This window comes from Eublepharis macularius, chromosome 6, assembly GCF_028583425.1.
Source record: "Eublepharis macularius isolate TG4126 chromosome 6, MPM_Emac_v1.0, whole genome shotgun sequence".
NCBI classification, from domain to species: Eukaryota; Metazoa; Chordata; class Lepidosauria; order Squamata; family Eublepharidae; genus Eublepharis; species Eublepharis macularius.
In genome coordinates this window covers 121,873,087-121,897,153 of record NC_072795.1, presented here as the reverse complement: position 1 = coordinate 121,897,153, position 24,067 = coordinate 121,873,087, and the positions used below count along the sequence as shown (strand labels likewise).

At 46.4% G+C, this 24,067-nt stretch overlaps 1 protein-coding gene across 3 annotated transcripts in view; it reads right to left on the bottom strand.

Moving 5' to 3' along the window:
* The window catches only part of KCNMA1 (potassium calcium-activated channel subfamily M alpha 1), a 742,538-nt gene that overhangs the window by 188,555 nt on the left and 529,916 nt on the right, over positions 1–24,067 (bottom strand). For all 3 annotated transcript variants that reach the window (XM_054982574.1, XM_054982573.1, XM_054982572.1), the window contains exons 15-16: positions 18,563–18,672; positions 2,691–2,759 (exon numbers count right to left, since the gene is read on the bottom strand). In XM_054982574.1, coding sequence (XP_054838549.1) covers positions 2,691–2,759; positions 18,563–18,672 — 179 coding nt within the window. The remainder of the gene's footprint in view (positions 1–2,690; positions 2,760–18,562; positions 18,673–24,067) is intronic.

The window sequence follows — 24,067 nt, the reverse complement described above, 5'->3', positions numbered from 1 at the left end:
GCACTCCCCTGCAGTTGCATTTAAATGACAAAAACAATCAAGGGCCACTTCAGGGGTCTTCTGGGATTGTAAATTTGGCCCTGGAACCAGGGAGACCTGTGTTCAAATCCCTCAGCTATGAAACTTGACTGATGACCCTAGGTTGGATCGAACCAGCTCTTCTGCTGGTGAAAATAGCTGGAGGGATGTCCTTTGACCATCCAAAAAGGTTGTGCTGGGGGTCATGGGACCTGCATGGACAAAGGCTATGTGGGGAAGAATTTGGCAAGACAGAACAAAAAGCTGGCTGGAACTCCCTGTCTACCTCTACCTAACAGACCATCTAGATGAGATGCATGACAAGGATCAGAGCTCTCTTGATCACTTTAATCTTAACACTGCCTGTTTGCCTGTTTCCTTGAATTCCCAATAACCTCCCTCTGAAACAAAGGAGTTTAATGGCTGTAAAATGTGGATACTTTCCCTATGTGTCTGAAATAGGGCAGGGAGGATCCTTTGGGTGAGGTGTACATTCTTTGGTAATTTCAGCATAAATGGAAGAAGGGAACACTACTGTTAAATTTGTGTTTCTCATTTAATCTAACGGTTTAAAAATATGAATACAAAAACAATAGCATTAACGATTAATTTAAAGAGTCCGAAGTCCGAACTGAGTTGTTCAAAAGAAAACAAACTGGAAAACACCCACAATATTAAAAAAAAACCCATGTGCAGATTATTAGAGAGATCTGGGGGCTGTTTCTAAAAGAGGGTCATGGTCCCTCCACGTAGGGAAAGAGCGCGTGTTCCTCATGTAGGAAATGAGCATGGCTCGGAAGAATAAGAGGGGGGTGAGGGAAAGTATGTGCCATTTCCTTTCCTCTCTCACCTTTCCTGTTGATAACCGCTGTTGCCCTGGGTTGTGCCCTTCAGTCCTTCCAGTGAGGTCCAGAGAAGGCTGCTCCTTCTCTCGGCTCCTCCCAACTGTCCCCTTATGTGGCTCCCTGCCTTTCTGTCAATTGTAAAATGGCCTTCAAGATTCCAGAAGCCAATTGTTTCATCACAATTCCTTTTCTCAGGCAGAGGGGCAGGGTGTATACTATGTGCAGCATAGAATCCTGCACATAATACCCTTTTACACATGTAAAGTTCTCTCTGGGCATGCAGCTAAAACCTACTGAACATGATAAATTCACATTCTGACATCACAAAGAGCAAGAGAGAAAATACTGATTGACAACAACGTTCTTGAGCCATAAAAATCCAGTGTTTACTTGCCAGCAGCATTTCAACGACATGCCGGTTTGCATTTCCTAAAAAAAGCTCTCTTTTTTCAAAGTGAAGAGTTTCACAAGTTCATTCAGGCAACCTGCCCAGTTGAAACACATTTGGCAGATCAAAATGAATTTTATGGCACATTATTATCAATATGGATTTGTATGATTATCATTGAATGTGAATTCAATTTCTACAAATATTAACTTTTTCCCCTTTTCTACTTTGTTTTGGGGAGTTAGGCCTGAATCCTACTACTTTGCTTGGCAAAGAATGAAGTCTTCCTCCAGTCTAAGGAGGCTTCCTCCAAGATTAGAGGTTCGTCCACATTATTCTCTAGTTTACAGCCAAGGAACAAATCTGGCCCTGGAGAAATATCATGCTGGACCAGTAAAGAACCAATATATAAAGATAATTTACTATATAATATAAGAGGTAATGGGAAATAATAATTAGCATTATTATTACACCATCACTATCCATAAGGAAATTAGAACCATGTTTGCACCTCTCTTCTTCTGTAACATTCCTGGGTATAGATTAAAATCTACGTACCTAAGGTACAGGGGCAGACTGGCTATCTAACTGAAAGGGAAATTTCCCACTGGGCCACTGCCCTAGAGGATCACTGGCAGCCAGGGGTAAGTAAAGCCAAGTCCCAACACCTCTGCCAAAGCCTCAGGGGCCACTTGGCTCCAGTGACTGGCAACAGTAATCTGTGTCAGCACGCCCATCGTCTCCTGGACCAATGGATGAACTAATGCCCATTGTTGGAATGGCTGGGCTGATTGGCTCCTACAGCCCTGGCTTGTAGCACCATAAGGACCACTTGGTTTGGCATGTTCCAGGGCCGTTTCCTTTTCCTACTCTGCTTCTGCTAAGGTAGTTAAATGATGTTATTTATCCAGATACAGTGGCCATTTGTGCATCCTTCCCCTTATTTCCCCCTCTCTCTTATCTCTCCCCTCTTTGTTGTGTCCCTTATTGCAAGTTCCTTGGGGCACAAAGCTGTGCTCCAGAAAGTACCATGCACATTGAAGGCACTATAAAAATAATAATGTTAATAATAATAAGCAAAAGAATTTGTCGCCTCTGACAGCCAAATTCCAATATTTCAATTGGACAATTTTTTTTATCAAGTATATAGAAGAAAACCATCCCCAAAGTAAAAAGCAAGACTTTAAAAGCAGTCGAAATTAAAATATCCTTCTTTTTAACCAACATTATGGGAATCTGGATCAGGAAAAGGATGATGCAGCCATCTGATTAGGTTATGTGAGCTGGTGTAAAGTGATGTTGCAATGGCTGAGGATTAAAATGCGTTCATAGGTAGAAAAACCCATTCAGGGGTAGGATGGGGAGAAGACATCTAAGCAGGCCATTATTATCCAAGGTGCATTATGAAAACCAGTCAGTTTTTGTAGACAGTTACATACCTGCTTTCCCGTTTTTCCGACTTGTATTCTATGGCTATCATTAAAAGCCTTAGCTTTGCAAAGACCAGTCTGAAAGAAAGAAAGAAAGAAAGAAAGAAAGAAAGAAAGAAAGAAAGAAAGAAAGAAAGAAAGAAAGAAAGAAAGAAAGAAAGAAAGGTGTCACCAGATTAAAAGAGGTTAAAACCAAACACTTTTCATTACAAGACATATTAAGACATAACTTTCAGTTGAAAACAGGTGGCAACATTGTCCCTGCTACCATTAAATCTACTTCTCTACCAATTTAAACAATATAGTCTGTTTTTGCTGACTGTATCAAAGAATATTTCTAAAAATAGAGTGAGACTTTTAGCAATTTTTCCTTTTATTTTCCCACTCATTGTCTTCACACTTCTTTAAAAGAGACACTTGTCAAACAGATTGAAATACTTGAGAACTTTAAAAATAAACTAATATTTACCAACTTTTATACCAAGTGGGTAACTAACCTATCTTCTTGCTTGTATGAAGGAAAACATACTTGCAGATACATGCTACAGATAACCATGTAGAAATTTTGCGTCTCTTTTTTATAGATGGATGACTGTAAATGTAAGCAAGTGCAGATTTAGAAGTTCTTATTCAGACATAATGCCATACATTGCTTCCATTCATAACACACTCTCACAGTGTGAATTAGATATAAATGACTCCATGATAATACCATGAAAAACAGGGTTTCTCACCTGTAACTGTTGATCGTCGAGTCTCTTCTGTGCAGACACACATTGGGACTGCGCAGGCGCAGGCCAGCCGCGGAAAAGATTTTTCTAGCTTCCAGAGATGTGAGGGGGACGTTCGGATCCACCGCGCATGCGCGCCGGTGTTCCCGCCAATTTTGAATGCATATATATCCGAACGTCCCCGGCATTCCCTCAGTTCACCTGAGCCGCCGGAGAAACTAAATTAACGAAACACTCACAGCGGGGCAGGCGGGAGGGAATGTGTGTCTGCACAGAAGAGACTCGACGATCAACAGTTACAGGTGAGAAACCCTGTTTATCGTCTTCGTCCTTCTGTGCAGCCCCACATTGGGAGAGTAACTAGCATCTCACCAATGGGGGCGGGTGTGAGTGTCTACTTGAACAAGGACTGTAGGACAGCTGTGCCAACAGCCGAGTCACGTCGTGCATGCACATCCACAGAGTAATGCCGGATGAAAATGTCTGCAGAGGACCATGTCGCAGCTTGGCAGACGTCCTGGAGCGGCACTCCTCGCAGGAAGGCAGCAGAAGCAGCTTGCGCTCGAGTGGAATGAGCGGTAACCAACAAGGGACACTGGACTCCAGCATGCCGATAGCAAAGTTTAATCGTAGACACAATCCAGCGAGAGATGGACTGGGCAGAAGCAGGTGAGCCCTTGCGAGGGCCAGAGTAACACACAAACAGGGCAGGAGACTTCCTGAAACATTTGGTGCGGTGCAAATAAAACAATAAAGCACGCTTTACATCCAATGTGTGTAGTGCTCGTTCCCCTGGGGATGAGGGCGTTGGAAAAAAGGAAGGGAGGAACACCTTTTGCTGTAGGTGAAACCTTGAGACTACCTTAGGCAGAAACTCCATGCTAGTGTGGAGCATGACAGTACCAGGGAAAAACTGCAGAAAGGGAGGGTCACACCGCAGGGCAGACAGCTCCCCAACACGCCTAGAGGACGTGATTGCCACCAGGAAAGCCACCTTCTGAGTGAGCAAAGGCAGGGGGCAGGAAGATAGAGGCTCAAAGGGCTGGAGCATCAGTTGGGAGAGAACCAGGGAGAGACTCCATTGTGGAATGGGATGGGCCCTAGGAGGGAAGGTCTTGAACAGGCCCTTCAGAAACTGCTTGGAAAGCCAGTGAGTAAAAACGGTCTTCCCATCAATCTGCTCATGGAAGGCAGAGATTGCAGCCATGTGGACCTTAATACTGGAAAACGCAAGGCCCTGGGAGCAGAGATCCAGGAGGTAGTCCAGGATGACAGGGAGCGGGCAACTAAAGGGAGAAACCCCCTTTGGGGCCAACCACCGGGAAAAACGTGACCACTTCCTCTGGTAGGACAACCTGGTGGACGGTTTCCGGGCATTCAAGATCACCCCAAGCACCCCAGAAGAGAGGTTCATTCCCGGTTGCCCAGAAGCCAGGCAGCCAGATTCAGTACAGCCACATCGTGATGCCACACCCCGTCCCTGGTTAAGAGGTCCGGGGCGTGAGGCAGGGGGAGGCATCGCCCCTGGGACAGGGAGAGCAAAAGGGGGAACCAATCCTGGCGAGGCCACCGAGGGGCAACGAGGATACAGCGGGTTCGGTAGGCCCTGACCCTGGAAAGAACCTTGTACAGGAGCGGAAAGGGCGGGAAGGCATAAAAGAGCCCTGGGGACCAAGGTATTTGGAAGGCATCCCCTAGGGAGTGGCGGCCAATGCCGGCCCGGGAGCAGAACAGCGGGGCCTGTTTGTTGCGGGCAGTGGCGAAGAGGTCGACCAAAGGCGTGCCCCATGTGCGGAAAACCTGGTCGAGGTAGACCCTGTTTAGGGACCACTCGTGCTGAGGCAGAAACACCCTGCTCAGCGCATCTGCCGAGGTGTTGAGCTCCCCGGCAATGTGCACGGCCCTGGGAAGGACGTTGTTGGCCACGGCCCAATTCCATAGAGTCGTTGCCTCCTTGCAGAGCTTGAGCGAGACCGTTCCCCCCTGCTTGTTGAGATAGTAGCAGGCCGTGGTATTGTCCGACAGGACCTGAATCTTCCTGTTCCGAACGGCATCTGCAAAAGAAGCGAGGGAGTAACGGATCGCCCGAAGCTCAAGAAGGTTGATATGCATGGACGCCTCAGATGGGGACCAGATGCCCTGAGCCGAAAGCTGTCCACAGCGCCCCCCCCATCCCAAGTTGGAGGCATCGGTATAAACTGTGACCTCAGCTAGGAAGGGGCCGAAAGGACAACCCTCAGACAGGTTTCCAGGGACAGTCCACCAGGCCAGAGAGCGCAGCACCACCCTGGGAATGGAGAACTTCTGATGCTGGCCCATAGTGAGGGGGTTGTACCTCCGGACGAACCAGTTTTGCAGAGGCCTCATATGCAGGCGTGCAAAGAAAACCACCCCAGTGGAGGAGGCCATAAGGCCCAATAACGTTTGGATCAAAAGGGCAGTTTGGTAACGGTTATGCAGGAAATGACGGGCTAAGGAAGAAAGCCTGGTCAGGCGATCTGGAGGCAGGTAGGCTCTGCCCCGTGGTGAGTCTAGATGAACCCAAATAAACCTAATGGCTGTGCCCGGAGTAAGGATGGACTTATCCCTATTAACCACCAAGCCCAACTCAGCCAGTACAGACAAAGTGAGGGCAATATGGCCCTGGAGAGAGTCAGCTGAGGGTCCCACTAGGAGCCAATCATCCAGGTACGGGTAGATAAAGCACCCCCTGGACCGTAGGTATGCCACCACAGTGGCCATGCACTTCGTAAAGACCCTGGGCGCAGAGGCCAGCCCAAAAGGCAACACCGTATATTCATATACAGAATCCCCATAGGCAAACCGCAGATACTTCCTGTGGCCCTCAAAGATGGAGATGTGGAAGTAGGCGTCTTTCAAGTCTAGAATAGCTAACCAGACGCCCACCTCTAGGAGCTCCATGACCCGTACCAGGGTCAGCATCCGAAACTTCTCAACCTTTAAATAGCTGTTGAGGCCCCTAAGGTCCAAAATGGGCCGGGAACCTCCATCCTTCTTATCCACAAGGAAGTACCTCGAGTAAAATCCCCACGGGGAAGCAGCGACATTGACCACCCGGACAGCACCTTTGTTAACCAACTCTATAACATTATTGTGCAACATAACATCACAACATGGAGAACAACGGGGAGGGAGAGAGAGAGGAGGTGCATCTGTAAACATTAACTTGTAACCATGGGCCACAATGGACAGGACCCAAGTGTCAGAAGTAACACGTTGCCAACAGGGCAAAAAAGGCCGAAGCCTGTCCAGAAACTGGGCAGCAGAGGAGGCGTCCTTGGAGGCCAACAGGGGAGCGTTCAGGCTTAGTCAGAAGACCGAGGGCTTCTGCACCGAGGTCGAAGGCTTGGGTGAAGAAGGCTGTTGCCTGCCCTTGGACCGGCCGGAGCGCCGGGAAGAATGACGCTGCTGGGCTGAATAGGATCGGTGACCGTAGGACTGGCCCGAGAAGAAGCGCCCTTGACGCTGCTGGTAAGGTTGGTAAGGGGCCTGGTAGGATCGGAACCGACCATAACGATACCTCGGACCCGATGACTGAACCGAGGGGGCGACTCCGAGGGACTTGGCCGTCTGCTGATTCTTTTTCATCAGGGAGAGGGATTCATCCGTCTTCTCCGAGAAGAGCTGGGGCCCCTCGAAGGGGAAATCCTCCACTTTCGCCTTCTTTTCAGGCGGCAGGGCAGTGGACCGGAGCCAGGCGTGTCGACGCAGGACCACCGAAGTCGCCATCGAGCGCGCCGCGGAGTCGGCAGCATCCTTGCCCGCTGTCATTTGCTGTTTTGACAGCCGTATGGCCTCTGCTTGAAGGGCCTTCACCAAGTGGCGGCGATCCTCGGGGAGATCGGAGAGGTAAGAGGACAGCCGTTTCCAGAGGAACAGATTGTAGGACCCCATAATGGCCTGGAAGTTGGCAATACGGAACCCCAAAGACGCGGACGAGTAGAGTTTCCTGCCCATGCCATCCAGCTTCCTGCCTTCTCGGTCCGCCGGCGCCGACGAGGAACCGGAACGGAACCGAGCCTGACCCTCCTCAGCCACGATTGAGGAGGGTTTCGGATGACTGAAGAGGTACGGGCAATCATCCTGCTTTAAACGGTAGTACCTCTCTACCTTCTTTGCCGTCGCGGACACGGACGCCGGTGTTTGCCAGAGCGCGAGAGCGCTGTCAACAAAATCCTCCACAGGGGGAAACGCCACCGACGCGGGGGACCCGGAATACAGAGCCTCCAGTAGCTTACTCTTGGGCTTGGAGGTCGTGGAGGAGACGTCTATCTCCAGCGCGGCAGCCATCCGCACCATCTGCTCGGAGAACAGCCTGTAGTCGTCATTCGGAGACGATGAACGGGGCCCACCCACGGTGTCATCCGGGGAAGGATCAGAGGCCGCATCTGAAGAACACTCCGACGGTGACGCCAGACCTTCCTCATCCTCGGAATCTGAAAACTCCGGCGAGGTTTGTGTCGGAACCGAGGACCGGTGAGCGCTCGGGGCCGACGGACAAGTCGCCGGAACCGACGGACGCAGAGGCAAGCCAGGAGGTGGAGGAGCGGATGCCGGGAGCCCGACTGGCTGAGCCAGAACGGAAACCACCGGAACCGAAGGGTGCTGCAGGAAGGGCAGCGACTGCTGGAACCACGCCACAAAATCCTGCCAGGAGGTCATGTTCCCAATCCCCGCGACAGGCTGGCAAGGGGGCAGAGGAGCAGGCACCGGGGCGGGCCAGCGAAGAGGCATCGGAACCGACGAGGTAGATGGCAATGGAACGGAGGTCTCCGAAGGCGCCGGGGCGGAAGGCAGGGAGCGTTCGAATGACTGGAACGGTTCCGTGAAAGATGGGAACGACACGAATTCCTCGGGAACCGACGGAGGAGGCGTGCAGGGAGGAGACGGGGTGTGGAGACTCACCACATCGTCAGGGATCAGGACCGGTCCAGATGGAGTACCAGGTCGCACAGTCGGAGCCGGGGATAAAGCACGGCCCTTGGCCCTCGATTTCGCCTTGGCCTTCTTGGGCTGGGGTTCCGAAGCAGCCTCTGCGGCCGAGGGCTTGGAGGAGGACTTCGGCTTGGATGCGGAACGCTTCTTGGCCTTCCGGTCAGAAGGACGATCCCCGGAACCGGAGTCAGGTCGGGCCTCCGGAACGGGTTGCCCCGTCGGTTCCGCGGGGAGCTGCTCTGGCGACTTACGAGACGGCGCCGGCGACGGAGCGGCGGAGCGGGGTCTATCTCCCGAAGAGCCGGATGGCTTGGGGGGGAGAAGGTTAGCATCCCACAAAAAGGCACGGAGCCTGGCCTTCCGATCACTCCTTGCCTTCGGGGTGAAGGACATACAGATGGAGCAGCGCTCGACAACATGCCCCTCGCCCAGGCAGATGAGGCAGAGCTCATGGCCGTCCGAGTGCGTCATTTTAGTGCCGCACTTAAGACACTTCTTAAACAAGGAAGTTTGGGACATAATGAACGGTATCTCCCACCGACAAGGGGAAAAAATACCGACCAGAAGATCACAATCCAAAACTCCGAAGAGACGCTGAGAGGATAAACGCTAGACAATAGAACCTTTTCGTACGGCGGCGAAAAAGGAACTGAGGGAATGCCGGGGACGTTCGGATATATATGCATTCAAAATTGGCGGGAACACCGGCGCGCATGCGCGGAGGATCCGAACGTCCCCCTCACATCTCTGGAAGCTAGAAAAATCTTTTCCGCGGCTGGCCTGCGCCTGCGCAGTCCCAATGTGGGGCTGCACAGAAGGACGAAGACGATCTGTGGATTCTAGATCCAGAGGAGTTAGCTGTGTTAGTCTGTAGTAGCAAAATAGTAAAGAGTCCAGTAGCACCTTTAAGACTAACCAACTTAACTGTAGCATAAGCTTTCGAGAACTACAGTTCTCTTCGTCAGATGCATCAGATGTGGATTCTAGACAGCTATACCTCACAAGTCTGTCTATAACCAGAAGACAGATGCATGTGAAGTCAATGCTCACAGGAAGACATTTGTACATGCATCAGGTATAGCAGTGACTGATACCCTGTATTTGCAAAACAAAATTACATAAGCTTTGGCCTGAGCATGCTCCTTTAAATAATGCATTCTCCAGAAGCTGATTACAATATTAATAATCTTCTACATAGATAAAATTAGAATCTGCTTTTTTAAAAAATTCTGTTTTCCCAATAAACAATGGTCTGTTCAGGACAGATTCTTGGGTGCAGACTGCACCTAAAAGTGACAAAATCCCATTCATAGGACACGGGCACACTAACTTGCTCCCCCTTGGGGATTGGACCATTGCAAGAGAAGGATCAGCATTGCGTGCTATGGCCAGGTAAAAGCTGCCTCAGGCAGCATGGCTGATTGGAGGAGTTTCTGAATCTGGCTGTAGGACCCCTTCCCATTGTCAGTCTTTTGTGAGCAGGGTAACCCAGCCTTCCTCCCTGATGCTTCACCTGCCCACCCTGGAGACAGGGTGGGTGAGAAAGTGAGGAAATTTTCTGGACATCAGCAAATCCTCAGTTTAAGCCTTATTAATCTTTCAATTGTTTCTTTTTTGTAAATTCTACCCTTCCTCCAAGAGGCCCACACTCTTCTCCCTCCCTTGTTACCTTCATAACAACCATGAATGATAATGACTAGCTCAAGATTACACGATGAACTTCATGGCCAAATTAAAGATTTGAACCTGCTGCTCTGCAATCCTAGTCCAGTGAAGGAGAGAGACAGAGAGGCGAACTAAGGAACTCCTGCCAGTACTGAGAGAAGCCAGCTGCTTAGCCTCACCCTCCTCTGTGCCTGAGGCACTATAAGAGCGCCTGCCTCCAGGGCCCTATGCTGTCAGAGAGAGAGAGGGAGAACTCCTGCCTATGCCAAGAGAGATCAGCTGCTTTGAATGATACTAACACTGTATGCCTCACTTTGCTGCTCAGCTGGATTTAGTTCTGGCTGTATACATCTCAGGCCTGCAGGTTGGAATGTGCCTCTAGGATCAGTATATCACAACAATTGGGGGGGGGGAAGTATGGTGGTGGGAGGAGGTACAGAATTCAAAAAAGTGGGTCAAGATATGGATATGCTCGCCTCCCTTCTAACCTCCGTTCCATCCCTTGGACTGATGATGGTCGGGCCCAGCACGTTTCCTTCTCTTCCAGTCTGATGTTGTGTAATGCCACATCAGTGAAGAACAAAATTGAAACCATCCAGGAGCTTATTAGGAAGGACAATTGTAACCTGGTTTGTGTGACTGAGACCTGGCTGAGTACAGAGGATGTGGTCCCTCTCATGCAATTAACACCACCAAGTTACTTGGTCCTTCATCAGCCTCTAACAGAAGGTTGTGGGGTGTAGTGATACTTCTCCAAAATATTTTTCCCTTCTGAGGGTCCTTGTGCTAAAGATTTCAGGCACTGAACGTTTGGGAATCTGGAGAAAGAATGGGTGTTTTGCTGGTATACTGACAGCCCAGCTCGCTAGCTGACAGCCTGCTGAGGCAGTCAGAGGCTGCTGCTGATTGGGTGCTGCAGTTCTCCAGGTCGGTGGCCCTGGGAGACTTCAACATCCACACAGAGGCTGTCTTATCAAGGGCAGCCTTAGACTTTATGGCTGCCATAGTCACATTGGGTCTTTCCCAAGTTGTGCAGCCAGCAGGAAGCTGGCTACACATTAGATACGATCTTTTGTTCACTAGTGCAGGATTTGTTAGCTGCCACCTCCCACTTGGGCAATGAGCAGATTTATGCTCACTTGCAGAGACTTATGTATCCTAATGGATTCCAGAATTCATAACAGGATTTCTCTGGGCCTGCTTTATATATATATATATATATATAACTTTAACTGGATGAAGTTAAATCCTTTGAAAACTGAGGTCCTGTGGCTAGGAAGGACTTGGGATGTGGGGAATTTGCCACTCCCATTACTCGATGGAGCCCAGCTTTCTGCTGAGGATTCCATGAAGAGTTGGAGGGGAGGCTGGCTTGATTCTAAGCTTTCCATGGACAAACAGGTTTACATGGTGGCTAGAACAGCATTTTTTCATCTTCTCCAGGCCCGACAACTTTTCCCATATCTATCTCAATCCAACCTTATGATATTGATCCATGTGATGGTCACCTCTCATTTAGACTTCTGCAACTCGCTCTACATAGGGCTGCCCTTAAAGAGGCTCTGAAGACTTCAGGTGGTGCAGAATGCTGCTGCTAGATTGTTGACCAATTCACCATGGTCACCTCATATAATGCTGATTTTGAAACAGCTGAATTGGTTCCAGTTGGCCTCTGGATCCAATTCAAGGTATTGGTCCTCACCTTTAAAGCCCTTCACAGTCTAGTACCCATTATGACCCGTGGGGTCATAATGGAGTCACAATCTGGGACCCATACCTTCAGGTCCGCCTCTCCCATTATAAACTCCCCCCCTCCTGCTTTGTTCATCTTTGCAGGGTTTGCTGGTGGTTCCTGGCCCCGAGGTGGCATGACTTTCTTCCACCAGGAACAGGACCTTCATGATTGTGGCACCCTCCCTTTGGAATGCACTGTCAAAAGGTACTCATGCTCAGCAAGACCTGCTGATGTTTTGAAAACTCTTTAAGGCAGAACTTTGCTATCCAATATTCTTTTGTGAGGCAGAGCAAATTGCTTTGCATTTTTATCTATCTGCAATTTTTATATTATTTGCAGGGCTTTATAGGCTGGGCTTGGGACTAGAACGGCTGTTTTATTGTGATTGTACTGAATATTATATTTTTGTATTGGTTTTAACCATTGTAATTGCTGTGAACCACTTCAAGATCTTAACTGAAGAGAAGCGGTTTAAAAATTGAATAAATAAAATAAATAAATATGTTCCCCTTGCTCTCCATATATAAATTCCTGAGTTTGAGGGCAACAGACATATATGGGTTTAAAAGTAATTTTCTCTTCCCAGAGATCCTTAGAAAATATTCTTCTATGGAAAAGCTTACGATTTTAAGAGAGATGGTCCAACTGGTATAAAATCAATATAAATTTGTAGTATCATCAGGACTTTTGCTAACAACGTAACTACTTTAAAACAGCTGGGTCGCCTTCCCCCTCTGTAAGTACCATGTTGAGATTCACAGAAAGTGAAAATGACATTATAGGGAGTTTTAATCTCTTTCCCTCATTTTTAACTACCAACATCATTTATTAACAGAAGCAGTTTGAACACAGATGTTCCTGCACAAAGACTCTAAAGAAGCCAGGACCAACTGTGCCTGCCTACCCAGGGGGAAATAAATTCTTCTCCTAATTAAATCAGTATTTTTGAGGGGCTGAGATCTTCACTTGCATAAATTAGAGAGGAAACCTTCTATACTGTTGCTTCACTAAACCATCTAGACAAGAAACTAGGGATGTATCTATCATCTTTTTGTTCCGCCACCTGCTGTCACTACAGAACGTACTGATGCAAATTTGGCTTGATGTTGGTTATTTTTGGAAAATTAATGTAGAAAGAAAAGGAGAGTCATCACTCAACATTCAGCCTGCCAATGTACAATAGGTAGGAAAATGTAATCATCCAAAAACAAGGACAGATAGAATAGAGCAATAAATGCCTTCACGGGCGCATTATCCCCATACAGTTACATGAGGCAAGAAAAGAGGCAGAAGTCACCTCGCTCCTTGGGAACTTCATTAATTTGACACCAGAGGAAAAATTCCACAAATGATGAAATGAAATCACTGTTTTCACTTTTTTTATTTAGATATTTATACCCCCCTTCTGTTCTTAGCCCTATAACTGAGCCACTATTGTGTAGTGGTTAGATTGTAAGGTTAGAATTTCAGAGCTCTGGGTTCAAATCCCCATTCTGCCTACTACTCACTCTCTTAGCCTAACCTATCTCATAGGACTGTTGCGGTGAAGTGATAAAATAGGGAAAGGGAGAACCATGCATGCAGCCCTGAGCTCCTCCCAGGAAGGGCAGCATAAAATGTAATAGACAGAAGGGTTTAAAACGTATTTTACTTCATCATTCTTTTTACTCTGGTGCCACTAGACTTCAGTGGTGGGAAGGGGAAGCAGTGGAATTGGTGAGACTTCCTCTCCCCTGAAATTTCACTAAAATCTTCTGAACTATTTTAGGCTTCCTTGAATGTCCTCAGATTTCGCCCCCCCCCCACAAGAAGGACACCCCTTTCCCAGAAAGTTGTTTTGGCTTTATCTTTAGGTACCATTTTGGTAGTTTTAGATAGAGATGGGCACGATCTGCATTATGATTGAAAAAAACCCACGATAATGGCAATCGCGTGATCGTGAACCGGCGGATTGTGATCGTCCACAGCCAACGATCCAGCAATCAGGAGGGGCCTGGATCCGAGCGATCGGGCTCAGACCGGGGATCCAGACACTCAGGCGCCAGCGATCTATTCCCCTGGCAATGGAGCCAGGGGAATGCCTGAGCTCTGTTTGCCCTCCTTCTGTCGCCCTGGAAACCCGAATGGAAGCCCAGCTTTCCTTGATCAGCAGGGCTTCCTTCCAACCACGGAGCAGCAAAGCAGTCACAAGTTGGGAGAAGACACCCAGGGGAGGGAGGGGGAAGGGGGTGTTCTGTAGCCATGGGCACTCCAATCTCATCCCTGCAAACCATGATAGGCAGCTCTGATGGCCAAACACAGACCTCCTGTGTTGCTGAATGGGACCCATGCCATGGGCTCCCAGGCTGGGTTTCACTTTCTGCGAGCAGTGGAGTGGGACACAGCTCTTGCTTGCTACTTGCTAGCCTTTGGAGAGAGAGAGAGAGAGAGAGAGAGACTGAGAGAGTCAGCTGCCGCCAGAACCCACCTTCCCACATAGCTGGGAATACCAGCGTGCCCCGCTTTGGCATCCACGATCCACGATTCGGGAACAGGAGATGATTGGTGTGGATCGTTAATTCGGGATCGTCGCTGGCACCGATCCATGATCAGCTGGATCGTTATTTTTGGGGGGATCGTGCCCATCTCTAGTTTTAGATAATCTGGTTTTAAGATTATCAATGAATATTGAACAGCAATAGCCACTATGATGGATTTTGAACCATGATGGACAGCTTGCCATTTTAACTACTCCAATGAGATATATTTTTAAGAGAGCTGATTAAAGGCAGATCATTGCTGTTCTACCAGATCTGATTATATGGTAACTAATTCACTTTCTTTTCAGGAACCAAATAAAAATGTATTTTGACATGTTCTGTTATCATAAAAATGAACAGACATCCCTTACTGCAATGAAAATAGTCACGCACTAAGTGTGGTAATGTATGACACAACATTCTAATTGCTACTAAGTTTTAATTAATCTGAATTGAAGAATCACATTATCATTAAAATGTTGGTTAGGCTTGACTTACAGCCTCCCTTTAAATTAAACCTGAAAACAGATAATTAAGCCTCCAGATAATCAAATGCTTCAAGAGGATGCCAATGATGTGGGGAGGCATCTAAAACTCATTAAAATCCCCTTCTTTATGGATTACTCTATCCTTGCTATACTAGCATGCAATATGAAAGATAGCCGTAGATTCAATGCAGGCATATCAGAACACGTTTCCAAGGACCATATGGAAACACAGCTGCCTTGACAATGGAAAAAGCTTGGAGCTTCAGCTCCCAGGGGTGTGCTTCACTTTGATCCTGCCCAAAGGGGCACAATTAGCCATAATGCAAAGTGGTACAAGAATCATTTGAAATGTTATGCTTAGCATATGCCTATTTCTGCCAAGATTCATACAGGAAAGCTAACATTGTCCATTATTAAGCTAAGTCAATTGTAAGCCTTTATAAACTAGTGAGCACTTCATAAATTGGTTCCGTTCACAGGCAGAAAAGAATACAAACCCAGTGTAATGCTGGGGTTACAATGACTAGGATCTGGACACTCCACCATGGAAACATGCTGAAGGACCTTAGGCTAGTCACACAATCTCAGAGTTGTTGTGAGGATAAAATGGGGGAGAGGAGAATGATGTAAGCTGCTTTGGGTCCCCCACTGAGGAGAAAGGCAGGGAGTAGATGAAGTAAGTAATTAATAAAAGCAGCTTCTGAAGTTTACACTCCCTATATCCTCCTTATATTGATGTAAAGAGGAGGGCTTGAAAAGGATTGTGCCACATGGAAATGAAATGGGCCGGTGTGGACAACATTCGTCCTAAATGGGCAGCTCAGGGGGGTTCCTCAAGGGCTCTGCTTTCACTGTTTTGAAGTGTCAACTTTTAGGCCTCATAATTGCAAAGCTACGTTTGACTATATGGTGAGAGATTAAATATGTAAAAGTTCTTTCTGCACTCTCAGAAAATGGAAATATGAGACCTCTTAGTAATTTTGCAAAATTGGCTATAGATATATTTTTTAAATTGTTATCTAAATTTTCTCGTGTAGACTGATGTTAAAAGCGCCTGGAACTAAATGGGGGTGGGGTGCAGGGGGGTAAAGGCCTACAATGTCACACACAAGATGCTGTTTGAAACTCTCTCTTTAGTCAAAGGTTTTTATTATCCGTCAGTTTAAAAATATTAGACAGTGGCCCAACTACCTTGTTGTTTGTTTAAGGGCTCAAGCTTCAGAATAATTAATCCCGGCCACCATGCATTAATCCTGCAGACTTGCCCTGGTACATCCTGGTTCAGCCAACTCTGACAGCTAATTTCCCATCAAGGATATATCAATAGAAGGACAGGAAATATATTTGCCAGACCCTCTCTGGGGACAGGTGGTCCCCTGCCCCCAAATGCTCCTTTCCCATTCATCTAGCGAGGGGGAAAGGGTGTGGGGAGAGGCAGGTGGAGCAGGCTGAGAAATGGTGCCCATGCGCTCCTCAGGGCTTGAAATGACATAACCTCCGGTTCACACTGGAAGTGATGGCATTTCAGTTTGGGAGGGGGATTCCTAAATAATTGTTCCCTTGGAGATGCCGTCGCTCAGAAATACCATTGCATGGAGGAAGAACTGGCACTCCCCCTCCTGTCCAGCATACTCCCATCCCCCCAGAATTAAGGTAGGGGGACCTGGCAACCCTGATAGGAAACAGGTTTCCCTGCTACAAAATAATTTTTCGGGGGGCCAATGAAATCTTTCTGGTACGTCATCGAATATTCTGCTTCATCCTCTACAGCTGCAGCCCTGTCATGGATGGAAATCTAGTCCCTATATGTACTTGTATCTATTTACCCTTCTGCTGAATTCACTTCTGGGTGAACAATAGCTGACTGAATGTTTAGATTGATTACTTGTCTGTAGACTCTTGCCTGCCTAAGGCCCTATGCGGACTGGGACCAGCATATCTGTCTCTCCCCATATATTCCTCGGAGGACATTCCACTCTAAGCAGCGGGGAAATGGTCATTTAAACAGCGGGTGGGGCTTGGCTGGCCGGGGAAATCCTGGGCCGGCTGTTTAAATGATCAGCTGCTTGTCGGGGAAATCCCCAACAAGCAGCTGATCTGGGGGTTTAAATGCCCTTTTCCTTGCCACTTTGCAGCAGCAGGGAAACGGGCATTGGGGTTCAACATGAACCAGTGCAAATTCATGGAAACGAGCTTCCATGAACCAGTGGTTCGTAAACCATGAACCGCCCTGGTTCGTGGTTCTTTTTAGTTCGTATTCTGGTTCGTGCCCATCTCTAACTTGAACTATAGCTACAGACAGGTAATCCTTCCCCACATTTTGATTTGAAGAACACAATGTTGAAAAAGACCGAAGGTTGGAACCAAAGTTGCCCATGGAAAATGCATATGGACACTATCTTCCACTTATAGAAAGGATTTTTATACCCCACAGAAGAGTTGTGTGTGAAGAAAGTGAAACTAAATCCAAAGATGCACAAGTACAAGCACTCTGCTACAGAGTCACTATATGCAACAGCAAAGGGCTGGCCCCTATGACTACCAAATTTTTAAATAAAAAAAGAACCCATTCAAACTTAACAGCAAAGTCTGGACATGCAAACCACTGATATGTGAGCTCTAAAACAGCAGTGGTAGCATGGATGCCACCATGGGGACAACAGGGAGATGGGAGGTCAACACTGGCTATGGTAAGGAGGGGAGATACGGGATTTTCCCACCCTGACTATTCTTCATGGAGCCCTACTTGATTATTTATAATGGCATTCCTCAAACTCTGCCGCTAGCATTTGTGGAATTACTATCTCCATGCTGCTGGAATCCAGTCCTATGACGGAGCAAGCAATCACATAATTCACAGGCTATAAAACATCAGGACCCCAAACACATCTCTGTATTTGAGATTATGTCACAAACCAATTAGCTGCCTCTGCCTCAACTTAACACTTACCTGATGATTTCTTTTTCTTTTTCTCTTTGTCAACCAAGCCATTGTGGAGGCAGTACATAATGCATGCCTATTCTGGGGTTAGGGTTGCCAAAAAGCATGAAGGGGGGGGGATCCTGTTCCTTTAATAGAGGCATAATGGTGTGTGGAAATGGGCAGTTGGAAGTTTCCAGGGCACAGAGGTCAACAACATCACCTGGTCAATCACATCCCTTTAAGTGTTTATTAAAGGGAGGGCTCTTTTTTCTCTCTAGGCAATTAGCAATCCTACTAACAGCCTCCATGCCTGTGCATGTTACCTTAAATCTTTAATTTTTTTTGAAACTCCTGCAGAAAGAAAAGTCAAATAAACCTGCATAATTATGAATAGTAAAAAACCTTGTTTAAAAAAATCATATATTCTGTCCTGGAAAGAGGTGACAGATGGTACAGGGGACCAAAACCTACTCTGGCCACTGGAAATTCAACTCCACCCCCTCAAAAAAACCTTTCAAGCCCATCTTCACTGTAATATGGGCCAAATAGTTACAAGAACCAGTGAGAGCTTGACTCTCAAAAACATATACACTGGAAACTCTTGTTGGTTTTTAAGGTGCTACCGCACTCCAACCTTGCTCATCTACTGTACACCATCTAGCTTCCCAAATAAAACATTTTTCCTAGCTCTCTTTTTAACGTATTTCATATTCTGATTCAAATCACATTTACATGGAAAGCATTTGTATTTGAGGAAATGTTCTATAATGCTAGAGGTTTGATGTTTGATTTTTCTAGATTTCAACGGAAGCAGTAACGGTATTGGAAACAGCTCTCTCCTGTTTACTCTTTATAAATACTTACTCACAAACAGCAGGGAAGGACAAACCAACAAAGGCACTAGAAAGATACTCTGTATACATTTCATTCGCAACGCCTTCCAGGTAGTATTTCTGCCATGTATCCTCCTCTATCTAGAAAAAGGGAGAAACAAAAACCATTGCAGATTTTGAATTCACTTCCTGCAAAAATAAATTGAGGTGATTAAACACTAATCAATGTTTAGGTAATTGCACTCAGTATCTCAGTTAATTGTTTTACTGGTTAATAATCTCTGTTAAGTTTCTGTGGGATTTCTTTTCCATAATCACCAGCAACCCCTGCCCTCCAAAAGTCATGTGCAGGGCTCATTTCGAGGGGGAACGCACAGGAATGCAGTTCCGGCAGTTCCCCAAAGAGGTCACGTCAGGTGGCCCCGCCCACCTGACTCTCAGCCATTTTGGGCCCATTTTGGCTTGGATTGGGGCTGAAACAGCCTGGATCGGGCCTCTGACAGGTGGTGGATCACTCTCCCACTCAGCAGCGGCCCAATCCTGACCATTTTGTGCCCCTTTTCAGCCATTTTCAGCCCCCTTTTGCCATTTTGGGCCCAATTTTGGCCCTGAATGGCCAGGATTGGGTCCAAAACAGTCAGAATAGGTGATGTCAGGGGGTGTGGCACACACAAAGCAGTTATACCAATGACACACTTCCGGTGATGGCAAGAGGCATGGCATATGCTAATGGGTTATGCTAATGAGTTATGCTACTGAGTTCCTCCAGCTCCTTTTCTACGAAATGACCCCTGGTCACGTGTACACAGTAAGGGAATAGTTTGGACAGCAGCAAGGAAGGAAGTTCTATGGAATTCTGAAAGGTATGTTTACTCTAGAGAAAAATGACTAAATAAAGTATGCAAAGGCTATGCATACTTACTTTGAAAGAAGTCCTGTTGAATGTAGGGGAACTTGCTTCTGAGTAAACATGCAGAGGATTAAGCTGATAGTACAAGGACCCAACAGATAACCATTTCCAGTCTCCCACTTTACAGAATCACTACCCATTCATCTTGTCCCTCTGGCATTGTAGATTTTTTTAAAATCCGGTCAATTATTGCTGAGAGTATGCAAAGGACAGGCTAGCCCTAATATATGGCTGCAAATTTTATGAACAAGAGATACAGTCTCTCTCTATAAAATTCTTACTACTACACATTTAATTAAGTATTCAACACTGCAGCAACTATTTGCTGCTGTTATTACTCATAGTATTATTATTACTGCTATTTTTATTTAAGCATTAGTATTGTTACTGCTGTCAGTATTTATTATACATATTCTACTCTCCCTTATGCATCGGGGCTCCTTGCCAACAGTGCTGCCTCACTTAGGTACAGATCAGGTCCACACACTCAACTGCACAGCTCTTCCGTCTCTGCTGCCTGGCCGTATGCTGAGTTAAACAGACCACTGCAACCAAACTGTCCTTGCCACTATCTCTTCATTGCTTGGGCCAGGGGTCACCAATGTGGTGCTCATGGGCATCATTGTGCCTACTGACACCTTTCCTGATGCCGACAAAGTGATTTAGGAAGTAGGTGGGGCTTTTCTCAAGCATGACTTTTGATAGGTCATTGGAGGTTTTATTGGCTGTGCAAATTTTTAAAAAACATTGCCCTGACAGATGCTTCTTCCACACTCAAGGATCTTCACTGTATGACTGAAGGTAAGTTGTAGCAGCCATTTTGTGGCTACAGCGGCCCTTCCTGCAGCGGCCATTTTGTGGCAGCCATTTTGTTGCTGCACCCACCACACTGTATCAGAACTCCAAATGCGCCCGCAGGTTCAAAAAGGTTGGGGACCCCTGGCTTAGGCTATAGCATAGTATATGGAATATAGCCCTAATTCCTTCCCAAGGATGTCTTCCTTCCATTTGTGTGGCAGGCAACTTCAGCCAAGTGGCACCCCGACAATCCTGGTAACATGAATCAGAATAAATCTCTGGAAAGGAGATTCTTGACATTGGGACTCCTTTCTTCAGTTGTCTCCTCCATGCATCTTGTTTCTAAGATCAGATGCAGCAGGGTCAATCCTCTTCAAACAAAAGTGAAACCAGGAGTAGATTGGGATCTCACAACAGTCTTAGAGAAAGCTTAAGCAAGCAGTTCTTGTGGTGCAGGCAGCCCTGCAGGGGCCACAGCAAGGATGGCACCACCAGCCAGCTCACCCCATGAGCCAATGTTTGTGATTGTTATTACCATGGTCTGGGTCCAAACTTAGAGGCATCTGTTGGGCTGCCTGAAAAACGGGGGCTCCTTGGCTTAGCTTGCTTGAGACTGCTAGTGACCCTCCAGGGGAGGGGCCCACTGGGAACTTTCCCAGTAAGTTGACGGGTCATCCTGCCCCCAGACAGAACTCCCAAGACTGCCCTTGTGTGTTTTAAAAGGCACTGCACATGTGTAATGTGTGGAAGCTCCCTAAACCTAGGTTATCAGTGCAATCCAGGAACTCTTGTATAAATGTAATCCTCTTCATTACTGAAATCACCAACAGAAACATTTTAAATGTGGCCCACATATGCCAAAGTTTTTTTTTTTTTAAAGCGGGCAAATTTTACTCAGATGTGCTTCTGCCACTTTGTCATTTCGCAAGTAGTAAAGATCCATCTTCCAAAGCATACAAAAGCCTTTGAGGAATAGATCAAGTCCCAGCTCTTAAAACAGCCGGCACATCCACAGAAACCACAATGAAGTGGTGATAAAGCCTGAGTCTCCAGTCCATGGTATCTGAGAGAAACTAACACATCCATCTTCTTGGACTCTCCAATACTTAATAAAGAGAGATTTATACCTGGTGCCTGAATGAGTTTATTCAGCAAAACAAACAAAAGCTTTACAGCTGCAACCTTTGCTCTGAAATGAAATCCATTCTTGCTGGTTCAACTTTATTACCCCATATTGTAAAGAGTTGGGTGATTTAAGGTATCAAAATCAGCTGTCATGGGGGCTGGAAATAATGGGAGCTCCAGCAATGCTTTCAATGACAGGATGGTGTCTTTATAAAGGGAGGGTAAAGGCTGCTTCTTATATTACTCCAGGCTTTCTCTCAGAAGTCACACATGATTTCATTTAAAGCCTTTCTGGTTGAGTTTGGCGCAATGGCAACTTTTTACATGACCGCTGGAGAGGCGGGGCCACCATTAAAGACTGCATTAGAGATTGCATTAGTTGTTCCTGCTACAAGGGAGGTAGATACCTGCAGTCAAAGAACAGGCTGGTTAGTTCAGCTCAGTGGGTGCAATGCAGCCCCCAATCTCCTCACTGGCTCTTGTCGCCCAGTTACAGTTTCCAAAGCAAGAGCTGCAGTAGCAGGGAGATGCCCAAATTGGCTGAAACCCCCATCTACATAATTCTTAAAAGTACAGCAGCACCATGTAAAGATCAAGATTCTTGACCTGGATCTCCTCAGTCTTAGTGCAACACTCTAGCCATTACATTTACTTGTCTCTCCTCAATTCTTTATTTCTTTAACAATCATCCTTTTACTCAAGTCTCTGTTTTCTAGTCCACTTTCTACTTCACATGGCTTCACTGCTGGATATTAAATATGCAAATATCTAATGCCTACCCACAGGGCTTTTTTTCTGGAAAAAGAGGTGGTAGAACTCAGTGGGTTGCCCTCAGAGAAAACGGTCACATGGCTGGTGGCCCCGCTCCCTGATCTCCAGACAGAGGGGAGTTTAGATTGCCCTCGGCAGCGTGGAGGGGAATCTAAACTCCCCTCTGTCTGGAGTTCAGGGGGTGGGGCCACCAGCCATGTGACCATTTTCAAGAGGTTCTTGTACTCCATTCCATCGTGTTCCAGCTGAAAAAAAGCCCTGCCTACCCAACAATACAAGTTTGTAATCCAAAGATTGTTCTTTTCTACTGATGAACCACTGAAGAAAAAAACAAGTTAATCTTTAATTAAGAAATGAACCATTCCAGTTAAGTGGGATGACGCTTATGCCCTGTGATTTCAACTCTTTGAGTGCACGTATAGGGTCTGGCTGTGGGATGCAGCCGGTGCTGCCCTAGTTTTCTTTCCAGTGGGCTCGGGCAGGCACTTCAAGCTACAAGAGCCTGCTTGTGCAGCTTCTGGGACTCCGCAAATAAGCACAGAAATTATTCCGTTCATCTCCCTCTTCCTGGCTGCTCTGACTCCTGGAGTTGGAACTGCCTGTATAGACAGAGTGCACACACCATCCCTGGCTGCAGGATTGCCCCATCATCACTCACCATTTAACTTGTGTTAATCCACACACAGCTATTTCTGCAGAGAGCAACAACTCTGCCTAGTTCTGAGTTTATTTCTCTGCTGATGAGTACTTCTATTTTACCACGGTTACGTGGCCATAATGATATTACCAGACAGCTTAACAGCAAAATACTCTTTCTTATACTATTTAAAATCTTCATTACATTTTTAAAGTATTTTCAGAAATTGTTCAGATCGTGGACAACTGTATGTTATACACTTGGGCTGAATTTATTTTTCCTTGCGTCTGGTTTGATGGGAAATAAGGGTTTCCATATGAAGAATGCCGTTATGAAAGCAAAAGCAAAATATTAACCTGCAAAATAACATTTTGAATCTTCTAAGTTTTTTTTTTTACTTCTAATGTCAGCCAAAGAGTTTACACAAATAATTTGGCTGCAAAGTTAAGGCATAATCAGTTAAATGTGTGCAATGTCACTTGTAATCATGTACTCTTGTCCTTGATTGACCAAATATTTATGATGTACTCTACTGCTTTGTAATCAGACAAGGGAGAACGAGGAGGAGGAAACTTTCCACCTCAATCTATTTTTCAAAAATGACAAGGCTTCTGCTAAGATTTTTGTTGGCAATCGTCTAACATGTGTCTTTCCACTAATATTACTTGCCTGGAGCATTTTATACATGGTCTGGGACTAACTGAAAAATACTATTCTACCAAAGGAAAAGTTTCTCCTTCTGCACCCTTTCTGTGCCATCCAAATAGTTTGGAGATGCTTACAAACTTGGCACATTAGCAGCTTCTGAGGTCAAAGAGAATTGTGGAAAGAATGCTGCTTCTGTTGGAAGCGTTCAGTTGTTGCCTGCATGACTCTTATGACAGCTTGCATGCCTGACTACTTTGTGACAGTACCGTGAAATCAGGAAAGGGAAATCAAGGAGGCCACCATGATAGCTATGGATAGCAAAGGCTAAGGGATATGCTTGCTTTCTTATTTTCTTAATATATACCCCGCCTTTGTCTCCAATGGCAACCCAAAGCAGCTTACATAATTCTTCTCTATCCTCACAACCCTGTAAGGTGGATCACAGAATCTCCTTCCCAGGAAAGAAAGGGTTAACTGACAGGAGTCAGTTGTAACTGACTGATGACTGGGTAAGACTTGGCCAAAATTACAGTTGTACGGATCTGTCACAAGAGCAAAGTGTTCACCCCATATAGCTGCTCTCCACTGCTCTTGAGCACTGATTTCTCCCCACCCCTAAACATTTAAGCCAAAAGATGCCAGAGTGA